At 42.8% G+C, this 12305-nt stretch overlaps 1 protein-coding gene across 2 annotated transcripts in view; it reads right to left on the reverse strand.

The window, feature by feature from the left end:
* Hat1 (histone acetyltransferase 1) overlaps window positions 1-8483 on the reverse strand; it is a 51718-nt gene extending 43235 nt beyond the window's left edge. The window contains exons 1-2 of one of the 2 annotated variants that reach the window (XM_070020918.1): window positions 8401-8483; window positions 5545-5649 (exon numbers count right to left, since the gene is read on the reverse strand). In XM_070020918.1, coding sequence (XP_069877019.1) covers window positions 5545-5649; window positions 8401-8407 — 112 coding nt within the window. In that variant the 5' untranslated portion in view covers window positions 8408-8483. Of the gene's footprint in view, window positions 1-5544; window positions 5650-7517; window positions 7610-8400 lie in introns of those variants that run through there. The other variant, XM_070020928.1, reaches the window with a different exon arrangement.
* Window positions 8484-12305: the final 3822 nt, after the last annotated feature.

Genomic DNA, 12305 nt, shown 5'->3' on the forward strand with positions numbered 1-12305 from the left:
TGCCTGAATTCTAGCTACTCAAGATACTGAGCTCTGAATACCACCATTTGAAGTCAGCCTGGATAGAAAAGTCCCTGAGACTCTTATCTTCAACTAACCAAAATTCTGGAAGCAGAACTGTGGCTCAAGTGGTAGAATGCCAGCCTTAAGCAAAAGAGCTAAGGAACAGTGCCCAAATCATGAGTTCAAGGTTCAGTGCCAGCACATACAAACACAAAAAAGTAAAACTAAAAAAAGATTTACTCTTCCTACAATAAACTACTCCACAGCATCCATTCCCTATGCAAAAGGGTACCTGTCGGGGCTGGGAAAGTGGCTTAGTGGTAGTGTGCTTGCCTAGCATACATGAGGCCCTGGGTTCAATTCCTCAACACCACATAAGCAGAAAAAAGCTGGATGTGGTGCTGTGGCTCAAGCGGTAGAGCCCAGAGTTCATACCGCATGACCAACCAAAAAAGAAAAAAAAAAAAAAAAACAAGGGTACCTGTCAACCCCTCACATGGAATGTGAAAAATCTGCTGCAAGTGAAGCAATAAACCTTAACTGCATTATTGGTATGTGATCAAAAGTTAAATTACTTCATTCTTAGCACTTTACCTATCACATAAATTTCAATAAATGTTTGGTCAAAGAGGGTATGGATAAGGAAGAATGAAGTGTAAGAGAAATATCAAAGACTGGTTTGAGGAAACAAAGGTATCTGCTACTGACTGGAAAAGTTAGAATGGCCAGACATGTAGTATTTGTTCATATATATGAATTTAAGGTGCACAAATTGGATTTTGATATAGGAAAATATATACATACTTGGAAGTTTTTCCTAAAATTTCCCTGCACATCACAAATAAATATAAACAATAAAACCAAGTGTGTTGGCACATGCCTGTGAGCCCATCTACTCAGGAGGCAGAGACAAGAGGATAACAAGTTCCAGGCCAGCATATGGGTTCGTGAGACTTGATTTCAAAAACAAATATATAAATAAACATTATGGGGCATGCCTCAAGTGGTAGAGTGATTTTTTTTTTTTACTCTTTTTTTTTTTTTTGGGTCGTGGGGCCTGAACTCTGGGCCTGGGCGCTGTCCCTCAGCTCCTCAGTTCAAGGCTAGCGCTCTACCATTTGAGCCACAGCGCCACTGCTGGCTTTTTTCTTTTTGCTTATGTGGTGCTGAGGAATCGAACCCAGGGCCTCAGGCATGCAAGGCAAGCACTCTACCACTGAGCCACCTTCCCAGCCCTAGAGTGATTATTGTCAGGTGCAAAGCCTTGCACTCAATCCCTAGTAGGGAAAGGAAGACGATAACAGAAGAGATCACAATTATAATAGCTACAAAATAGATAAAATGCTTAGGAATAAACTTACTAGTTATCTATGAATAGTTTATAATTCTATAGATAAAAATTAAAAAGGCCTGAAAAGACATTCTTACTACTAAAAACTGTAAGGATTCTGCACAGCTTAAGCTGAAAATATAACAGAATCTCAATTTAAGAAAATTAACAAAAATTCTCTTGGGAACCTAATAAAAAGGTTCATATGGAAAAATGACAGATAAAAGAAAACTCTTAAAATAAGAGTTGTGGAGCTGGGAAGGTGGCTCAGTGGTAGAGTGCTTACCTTGCATGCATGTGGGACTGGGTTCAATTCCTCAGCACCACATATATAGAAAAAGCCAGAAGTGGTGCTGTGGCTCAAGTGGTAGAGCACTAGCCTTGAGCTGAAGAGTTGAGGGACAGTGCCCAGGCCCAGAGTTCAAGCCTCAGGACCAACAAATAAATAAATAAATAATGAGTTGCAAGGAATATGGAAGACCCACTGCGTACTATTGACTTGTACACTTTTTTTTTTTTTGGTCAGTCGTGGGGCTTAAACTCTGGACCTGGGCACTGTCTATCAGCTGTTCAGGTCAAGGCGAGAGCTCTACCACTTGAGCCACAGCGCCACTTCTAGTTTTTTGGTGGTTAATTGGAGATAAGAGTCTCATGGACTTTCCTGCCCAGGCTGGCTTTGAACCAGGATCCTCAGCCTCCTGAGTAGCTAGGATTATAGGTATGAGCCACCGGCACCAGGCTGACTTGTATACTTTTAAATGATAAAGATTTTAAAGCTGGGAGCAGAGGTGCCCACCTGTAGTCTTAGCTATTTGGGAGGCTGAGGGAGAAAGATCACACATACACCGGGAGTTTGAGCCTGTTTAAACAGTGAGACCCCCATCTCAAAAAAATCTCAAAGTGAGAAATGCAATAAAATTTAGGGATTTTTAAACCACAATTTTAAAGTTTCCTTTAATAAAAGGAAATATGCTTGATCTCATTAATGATTATATAAAATACAAATTAAAATAAGAAAACTTTTTCATTCACGAAGAGGGACAGGGGTTTTGTGTTCTGCTTTAAAAAATATGCAGTACTGACAAGGAAATAGGTAAATACTGGCAAAAGTATGAATATTATTTTGGAAGGCAATTTGACAAAAGGAACTGAAGTACAATATGTTCATTTATTTTCATCTAGCACAATGATTCTCAGAAGGGGGAAACTAAGTTTAGATTCATTATCCCAATGTTTGACAATATCTGGTGATATGTTTAGTAGTTAAAATTGGAGAAGTGTTACTGGCATCCAGTGTGTAGAGACTAGGAGGAACATGATTGTAAACCTAATACAATGTATTAGACGGACCATTAAAAAACAGTCAATAGCCAGGCGCAGGTGGCTCACACCTATAATCCTAGCTATTCAGGAAGCTGAGATTTGAGGATCTGGTTCAAAGCCAGCATGGGCAGGAAAGTCAGTGAGACTCTTATCTCCAATAAACCACTAAGAAAACCAAAAGTAGCACTATGGCTCAAGTGGTACAGTACTAGCCTTGAGCTGAAGACCTGAGGGACAGCATTCAGGCCCAGAATTCAAGGCCCACAACCAAAAAAAAACAAAAACAAAAACAGTCAATAAGCTGGTGCTGGTGGCTCATGCCTATAATCATAGCTACTCAGAAGGCTGAGATCTGAGGATCACGGTTCAAAGCCAGCCCGGCCAGGAATGTCCCTGAGATTCTAATCTCCAATTAACCACCAGAAAACTGGAAGTGGCACTGTGGGTCAAATGGTAGAGAACTTGCCTTGAACTGAAGAGCTCAGGGACAGCACCCAGGCCCAGCATTCAAGCCCACAACTGACCAAAAACGAAACAAAACAGTCAATAGTGGTAAATTGGAGAAATTCACCCTAACATTTCAATTTGTAGTCAGATTACACATTCACACATATATGTTATAAAATTATTGTTTTAATTTCTGCACCAGTCCTGGGGCTTGAACTCAGGGCTGAGGTGCTAATCCTAAGCTTCTTTTACTCAAGGCCAGCACTCTACCACTTGAGCCTCAGAGCCACTTCCAGCTTGTTCTGAGTTGTTTAACAGAGTTGTAAGAGTTTCACAAACTTTTCTGTCCAGGATGGCTTCAAATGGGAATCCTCAATCTCAGCCTCCTGAGTAGCTAGGATTACAGGCATGAGCCACCAGTACCCAGCTAAAAATGCCTTTTTTTTGGTCGGTCATGGGGCTTGAACTCTGGACTTGGGCGCTGACCCTCAGCTCTTCAGCTCAAGGCTAGCACTCTACCACCTGTTCCACAATGCCACTTCCAGCCTTTTCTGTTTATGTGGTGCTGAGGAATCAAACCCAGGGCCTCATCCATGCGAGGCAAGCACTCTACCTTCCCAGCCCTAAAAATGCTTTTTTTTTTTCCAGTCCTTGGGCTTGAACTCTGGGCCTGGGTGCTGTCCCTAAGCTTCTGAGCTACTGCTCTACCACTTGGGCCACAGCGCCACATCTGGCTTTTTCCGTTTATGTGGTGTTGAGGAATCGAACCCAGGGCCTCAAGCATGCAAGACAAGCACTCTACCACTGAGCCACTTTCCCAGCCCCCCCACAATGTATTTTTTAAACATTTTTATCACATTGAAAAGCAACATAATGCCTCTTTACAATTACTCTCCATTCCTACCTCCAGTCCTAGGTAAAACACTAATTTACTATGTCTTTATAGATTTTCCCTCCTCAGTATTGCATGTAAGTATATTCATGTAAAGGTTTTTTTTTGCTAATTTTGTTTTGTGCAGATCCTGGGGCTTGAAATCAGGGCCTGAACACTGTTCCTGGGCTTTAGGCTAAGGCCAGCATTCTTCCACTTGAGCTACAAGTCCACTTCCAGCTTTCTTTGGAGATAAGATTCTTACGGACATTTCTGCCTGGGCTGGATTCCAACTGCAATCCTCAGATCTCAGCCTCCTGAGTAGCTAAGATTATAGGAATGAGACACCTGTGCCTAGCAGTATGGTGTTTCTATTTGGCTTCTCTCAATTAACATAATGTTCTTTTAGGTTTCTCCATGTATTCAAACTTCATCCTTTTTATCCTCAGTATTCTACTGTACAGATAAATTACATTTTATTCATTTTTAGCATATATATATATATATATATGGGTTGTTTTCATTTTTGGTGAATCTAAATAATGTTACATGGATAGAAGTGTAATTTCTCTTGTTCTTTATTTTGGGGTGGGCCACTGGGATCTGAATTCAAGGATTCTCTCTAACTATGCAGGGCTTGAGTCATATCTCTAGTTCTTATTTCTCTTGTATAGATAGGTATCTGGAAATAGAATTGCTGAGTCATAGTTAATTTATTCTTAAATTTTCAACTGCCAAACTGTTTCCTAAATGATCTTATATTATTTTACACCAGCAATGCACAAGTGATTTTTCCTCCACATCTTCACCAACACATTATTAACTCTTTCTTTATAGACAAAAAAGAGGCTGAGACTACATACACCTGACTTTTTGCCACAATGTCTTTCCCATGTTAAACCTTACTGGAGAAAGGAAACAAGCCAGATTTGATCTTCAATAGGCTAGGACTGTTTATTGTCAGTGAGGAGACGTTCCCATGGGTATGGAGGTTGTATAAGGGGCTGGATTTGGGGTCAGGCTTATATGAACCTTAACAAAGAAGCAGAAAATAAGAAATAGGCTCAAATGGAATGCTCCACCTGGGTTGGGAGCTAAGGGTGGTATCCTAGACCATGCCTAGAATGGAATGCTCAGCCTGGGGTGAGGGGGCTTTCAGCTAAGCCAAGATCAGAGTGACATGCCTGCTGACAAGCATGTGAACATGAACCTGGTGTTTTGCTTGACCTGGGGGACTAAAGTAGGAGTCAATCCTTCAAATTCCATCTTTAGATATATAAAAAGATTGGACAGAGAGGGGAAAGGCAAGTCTTTCATATAAGGTCTTTGGATACATAAAAATATTGGGCTGAAAGGAGAGCAACACAGAGTTATAAGAACAAAGCAGATTCCCATCACCTACCATCTCATAAACACCTACCTACTCCGTAACATAAACCAAGACTGCACAAAATCTGAATGAGCTCAATGTTTCTACATAAAATTCTATTCAAACTTTAAAATATCAAATAGAAATATACAACCACATAGATAAATACACACCACAGTCACCTAGAAATTGTATACATACCTAATTTCAGTTCAATTGCTGTGTTGGTGTTACATTTGTATTCTGCCAATTTTTTTTCCACTGCACTCTTATATTCTACCAAAAATTTCTCCATAGCACCAAATCCTAAGAGAAAAGTTTTAAAGTTTGGTTTAAAGTGATTTAAATATATAACTAGAAGTAGGATAAAGATAGGATTTAAAATCTCAACAAAGGGTGACACTCATCAAGACCCACTGTATTCATAAACTACAACTACTCTGTACAACTACTTAAATTTTAAGAAGTTTGAAAGTACAAGTCATTTTCCATATATTCCTCAATAAATAGTACATATGAACATTTCATTACAAAACAAAATAAGTGAAAAATGGTTTTTTGGCAGTAGTAGCATTTTGAACTCAGTTCTTAAAGGCTCTTCTGGTTGGGCCACATACTTTCAAGTGCCTTTTGGTTTTGTTTGCTTTTCAGAGAGGGGCTCTGACTTTTGTCTTGGCCTCAGACTGCAAGTCTCTTACCTGTATCTCCAAAGTCCCACCATACTTGACCCTCAAAAAACATTCTGAAACCTAGATGCTGGTGACACACAGTTGTAATTCTAGCCACTCAGGAGTTCAAGATCTGTGGATTATAGTTCAAAGATAGCAACCAGACGAATTTAGGACTCTTTATATCTATGTAACCAGCAAAAAGCCAGAAGTAGAGATCTGGCTAAGTGCTAGAGTACCAAGCCTTTAGCAGAAAAAGCTAAAGGATAGCACACTAGCCCTGAGTTCAAGCCCCAGTACTGGTGCTTTTTAAGAACAAATCACAAGCCGGGTGCTGGTGGTTCACACCTGTAATCCTAGCTACTCAGGAGGCTGAGATCTGAGGATCACAGTTCAAAGCCAGCCCAGGCAGAAAAGTCCACAAAACTCTTCTTTTTTTTTTCCTTCTCTTTATGTGGTACTGAGGAACCGAACCCAGGGCTTCATGCATGTGAGGCAAGCACTCTACCACTGAGCCACCTTCCCAGCCAAGTCCACAAAACTCTTATCTCCATTAAACCACTCAAAAACCAGAAGTGGTGCTGTGGCTCAAGCGGTAGAGCACTGGCCTTGAGCTGAAGAGCGCAGGGACAGCCCCCAAACCCAGAGTTCAAGCCCCACAACTGACCAAAAAAAAGAACAAATCACTTCTGGGATAGCCATGGTAGCATATGTCTTAGGGGTCTGAGGCAAGGGGATCTGGAGTTGGGGGTCAACCTGGGCTACATAGTTAAGCCTTGTTTCAGAACAAAAAGCCTGGTCATAAGGCACAGGTGGCTTATGCCTCTAATCCTAGCTATTAAGGAGGCTGAGATCTGAGAATCAAGGTTTGGAGCCAGCCCAGGCAGAAAAGTCCAAGATTCTATTTCCAATTAGCTAGCAATAAAGGCAGGCAGGAGGTGTTGCTCAAGCAGTAGAGCACCAGCCATGAGGAAAAAAGCAGAATGAGAGCATGAGACCCTGAGTTCAAGCTCTGTATGGCACGATAACAAAAACAAAACCCTGAGATTAAAGAATTTACTTTAAAAAATACATGTATGGGGGCTGGGAAGGTGGCTCAGTGGTAGCGTGCTTGCCTTGCATGCATAAGGCCCTGGGGTCAATTCCTCAGCACCACATAAGCAGAAAAAGCCAGAAGTGGCGCTGTGGCTCAAGTGATAAGAGCACTAGTCATGAACTGAAGAACTGAGGGGCAGTGCCCAGGCCCAGAGTTCAGGCCCCATAACCAACAAAAAAAATATGACCTAAGCAATACAATTTGTGTGAAATTATATATTAACTTAACCTCAAGTCTATAAATAGGTACTGTATCAATTTTTCATTTAAAAAAATTTTAGTTGAAAGGACCCAACTACTAAGTGGTGAGGTGGACATTTAAATGCTGATGTCATTTTTGATGAATTTTGATTTTTTAATGTAATTCTTAGAAACATGTACACCTTACACAGTATGTATGCTCCCGCTCACCTTTTACGGTAACACCAGTATCATATAGTCTCTATCTGTAAGAACAATTTTCATGCAGACCTCACTTTATACCTCGTTCAAGCTGCATTACCTATAAGACTGAAATGTTGAACTATCAGTGATACTACTGCTAGGGTACAGTGATTAAAACTGATTACTGCCCATCACTTCAAAAGATAGGTGGGAGGGGAGAGGGCATACTTAGAACCACAAAGAGTATCAATTCAAGTACAAAGAAAAAGCAGTTTTAAATTTTAAACATTGTAAACTGATGGGACTGAACTTAAAAATAGACAAAGTAGAACCCAAGATAACAGCAGTTCAGTCATATTCGTTTGAATATGAAAGAAGGGGGCCACGTCTCTCCCCAAGGACTGCTAACTACGATTTTGGAATATTAAAATAGAAGGGATAAGGAGGTGATTACAAAGTGGGTCAAGATGGAAGTGAATGCGCTAGCTCAAAGTTGGTTGTGGAGGAGACCTGCAAGAGGAGGATTTGAGTATGAAAAATCAGCTGGCGGGAACACAACCAGATGTGGCAGCGCTAAAACACTACTGCAAAAGGAACTGGAAAACTAGCAGGCCCCCAGACGTGTGGCACTGAAATGAAGTCCATAACGCTCTTCCCCACGTCTCGGGTCCTCGGGCCGGGCCAGGCTGTTCGCAGACGGCGCAAAAGCCCTGAGCGGTGGGGGCGGGGGCGCGGAGCGCGGCCGACCAGACGCTAGGCTCGGAGTTCTGAGCTTCCCGACCAAAGCCACCCTTCTGGAACTCAGGCTAGGGACCGAAAGTTCCAAGCGGGTACTGTCACAGCCGTTCCAGCGTTCTTTTCCAGACCTGCCCGCTTCCTCTCCTTGGTAAACTTTTTCCCGGGAACTTACCCGCCATTTCCGAGCTGCGAGCGACCGCGGCTGAGGAAGGGCGAATCAACCCGCGCGCTCCCGGGCCGGAAATTACCTCACTATCTGACGTATTTTCCCCCGCCTTCTTCCAGGGGGATGTTGACCAATGAGAGGGAGAGTACTGGGGCTCGCGGTAGCGGAAGTGCCTCAAGAGGCGGGGCTAAGAGCGAATTGTGTTCCGTGGGGTTGCCTAGCCACCACTGGGGCTGGCTGTTGGCCGCGTTGCTTTCCTGAAGTGGAGGATCCCGGAGGAGGGACAGGGACCCTCCATGTTGAGGTGCTCACTGATCTCGGGGAGTTTCTTTGGTCTTGACGTGACTGAGCAAACTCCTTAAGGATATTTTCGTATCTCCTCTTCAGAGAGGTTCTGGAGACTGAAAACTTTCCCTTTGGCCTGAGCTATAGACACAAATGACCTAATCCTGCCTAGGTAAAAATGTGGGCATTTTAGTTTGAGGAGAAAATTTCACTTCTTACTTTCCTTATTTTGCCGTTAAATAGTTTTAACCTCGGCTTATCGGTGGATTTCTCTTTGGTCTATTGGCTGGGTTTTTCGTTTTGTTTTGGTTTTGCGTTTTGGGTTGGTTGGGTAGTCTGGGCGCTAGAGCCATGCATGTCTAAGCAAGATCTATTACTGAAATGTACGTCCAGTCATCACATTGGGTGATCTAGAAACACTCTGCTTTCTGTGCTTCAGGTTATTAGGCAACTATTTAACTCACCAAAATGGTTACCAAAAACACCTCCAAGTGGCCTGATTTAGTTTTGCATGTTTGAAGTTATGGTTTGAACTCCATCCTAGTAGGATGCTACCTGATTTTGGTCAGATGCCTTGGTATCATTTATTTCTACCAAAGGATAAGCTATGGGCTAGGAATGTGGCTTAGTGGTAGAGTACTTGCCTAGCACGCATGATTCCTCAGCACCACATAAACAGAAAAGGCTGGAAGTGGTACTGTGGCTCAAGTGGTAGAATGCTAGGCTTAAGAAGCAGCTCAGTAAGCTGGGCACCGGTGGCTCAGGCCTATAATTCTAGTCACTCAGGAGGCTGAGATCTGAGGATGGTGGTTCAAAGCCAGCCCAGGCAGGAAAGTCCATGAGACTCTTATCTCCAATAAACCACCAGAAAACCAGAAGTGGCACTGTGACTCAACTGGTAGAGCTAGCCTTGAGCTGAATTGCTGAGGAATAGTGCCCTGGCCCAGAGTTCAAGCCCCACGACAGACACACACACACACACACAAATATTTCTAAGATGAGGACTGGTGGTTCACACCTGTAAAACTAGCTACTCAGGAGGCTGAGATCTGAGGATCCTGGTTCAAAGCCAGCCTGGGCAGGAAAGTGCATGAAAGCACTGACATTTTTTTTTTTTTCTTTTTCGGTCATAGGGCTTAAACTCTGGGCTTGGGCACTGTCTTCAGCTCAAGGCTAGTGCTCTACCACTTGAATCAAAGCGCCATTTCTAGTTTTTTCTGCTTATGTGGTGCTGAGGAATCAAACCCAGGGCCTTATGCATGCAAGGCAAGCACTCTACCATTGAGCCACCTTCCCAGCCCCAGCACTGACTTTTAACTAGAGGCTAAATATATCTGCTAGGGCTGGGAAGGTGGCTTAGTGGTAGATTGCTTCTACCACTGGGTACAGTACCACATAAATAGAAAAAGCCGGAAGTGGCACTGTTGCTCAAATGGTAGAGTGCTAGCCTTGAAGAAAAGAAGCTCAGGGACAATGTCCAGGCCCTGAGTTCCAGCCACAGGAATGGCAAAAAAAATTATATGTGGGTGTGTGTGTGACAAAAAGTTTATATCATCTACGTTTCTTCATACTGTTTCTTTTTTCTTTCTTTTCTTTTTCTGGGTAGGGCTTGGGGCTTGAATTCAGGGCCTGGGCATGTCCTTGAGCTTTTTTGTTCAAGACCAGCACTCTACCACTTTGAGCCACAGCATTCCCTGATGGTTAATTGGCAATAAAAGTCCTATGGCTTTCCTGCCTGGGGCTGGCTTCGAACTTTAATGCTCAGATCTGTTTCCTGAATAGCTAGGATTACAGGTGTGAGCCACCAGTGCCCAGCTCTCATACTATTTCCTTACTGCCCCAACCTTTAGTTCAGACTCTACTGAACTCTGAATGTAGACAAACCAGTTGAGAGTCATTTTATTCAAGACTTTATTTACTCTGGTACGGAGCCTTGAACTCAAGGTCTTGTACTCTCTTTTAGTTTTTTTCTGCTTAAGACTGGCACTCTACCACTTGAGCCACATCTCCATTTCTAGACTTTTGTTATTAGTTAAAAATAAGAGTCTGGCAGACTTTTCTTTCTTGGCTGGTTTGAACCTTGATCCTCAGATTCTAGCTTTCTGAGTAGCTAAGATTACAGACAGATGTGAGCTACCAATGCTAGCTATCCAAAATGTTCCTAGATGGTTAACTTGGCCTGTTGCTTTTTGGAGCAAATGTGCATTTCTTCTTTCCATAACTGCTTCCATCTCAGAGCACTGAGAGTTCTTTAGCCCTATCAAAAGGCCAAGATGCTGGACACTGGTGGTTCATACCTGTAACCCTAGCTACTCAGGAAGCTGAAATCTAAGGATCACAGTTCAAGGCCAACCTGGGCAGACAAGTCCCTGTGAGACACCTTTCTTTTTTTTTTTTTTTTGGTCGGTCCTGGGGCTTGAACTCTGGGCTTTGGGGCATTGTCCTTGCACTCTTCAGCTCAAGGCGAGTGTTCTACTGCTTGAGCCACAGCACCACTTCTGGTTTTCTAGTGGTTTATTGGAGATAAGAGTCTAATGGACTTTCCTGCCCAGGCTGGCTTTGAACTGTGATCCTCAGATCTCAGCCTCCTGGGTAGCTAGGATTACAGGCGTGAGCCACCAGCGCCTGGCTTCCTGTGAGACTCTTATCTCCAATTAACAACTGAAAAAGTGGAAGTGGTGCTGTGGCTCAAGTGGTAGATCATTACCCTGAGTGTAAAGAGGCTCAAGTACAGCACCCAGATCCTGAGTTCAAGCCCCACAACCAACAAAAAAACACAGGCCAAGATATTTATGCAATGTGATAACACCAGCTGTAAGTTACCTGTTCTAGAGCTAGAGTTTACCCTACTGTTAACTACCAAGAACAAAAAAAGATACCATGACCAACAACAACAACAACAACAAAAAATGCTTGCACACAGAAAGGAAAACATCTTTGAAAACTCTAATTATAACCAATGGACAATTATCAGACTTTAGCTCACTCCTGTCTCTCAAATAAAAATCAGTAAAATCTGCTTCTTTCCTTTTCTCAGCAAGCAGCAACCTTATTCCTTTATAGATTTGCTATCTCCCTTCACCTTGAGCTCATGTCCCAATAAAGGAGTCATGCCACTGGATACCAGTGGGTCATACATGTAATCCTAGCTACTTGGGAGGCTGAGATCATGAAGACTGCAATTTGAGACAAGCAAAAAATATACACAAAATCCCTTTTTTTCTTTTTTCTTTTTTTTTTTGTGAGCCATGGGCCTGAACTCTGGGCCTGGGCGCTGTCCCTCAGCTCTTCAGCTTAAGGCTAGCACTCTACCACTTGAGCCACAGCACCACTTCCAGCTTTTTCTGCTTATGTGGTACTGAGGAATCAAACCCAGGGCCTCATGCATGCAAGGCAAGTACTCTACCACTGGGCTACCTTCCCAGCCACAAAATCCCTTCTTAACCAATAGCTGGACATAGTGACATTTTCTCCTCATCAGAGCTACTGAGATTGCAAAGTTTGCCCTTCTAAGCCATATGAGGCAGAAAAATCTCCATTAGACTCTTATTTCCAATTAACTACTCAGAAACTGGAAGTGACACTGTGGCTCAAAATGGTAGAGTAGTAGCTGTGAGCAAAAAGAG

Source organism: Dipodomys merriami, unplaced genomic scaffold (assembly GCF_024711535.1).
Source record: "Dipodomys merriami isolate MVZ:Mamm:240054 unplaced genomic scaffold, mDipMer1.0.p SCAF_1, whole genome shotgun sequence".
In the NCBI taxonomy this organism is placed as follows: domain Eukaryota; kingdom Metazoa; phylum Chordata; class Mammalia; order Rodentia; family Heteromyidae; genus Dipodomys; species Dipodomys merriami.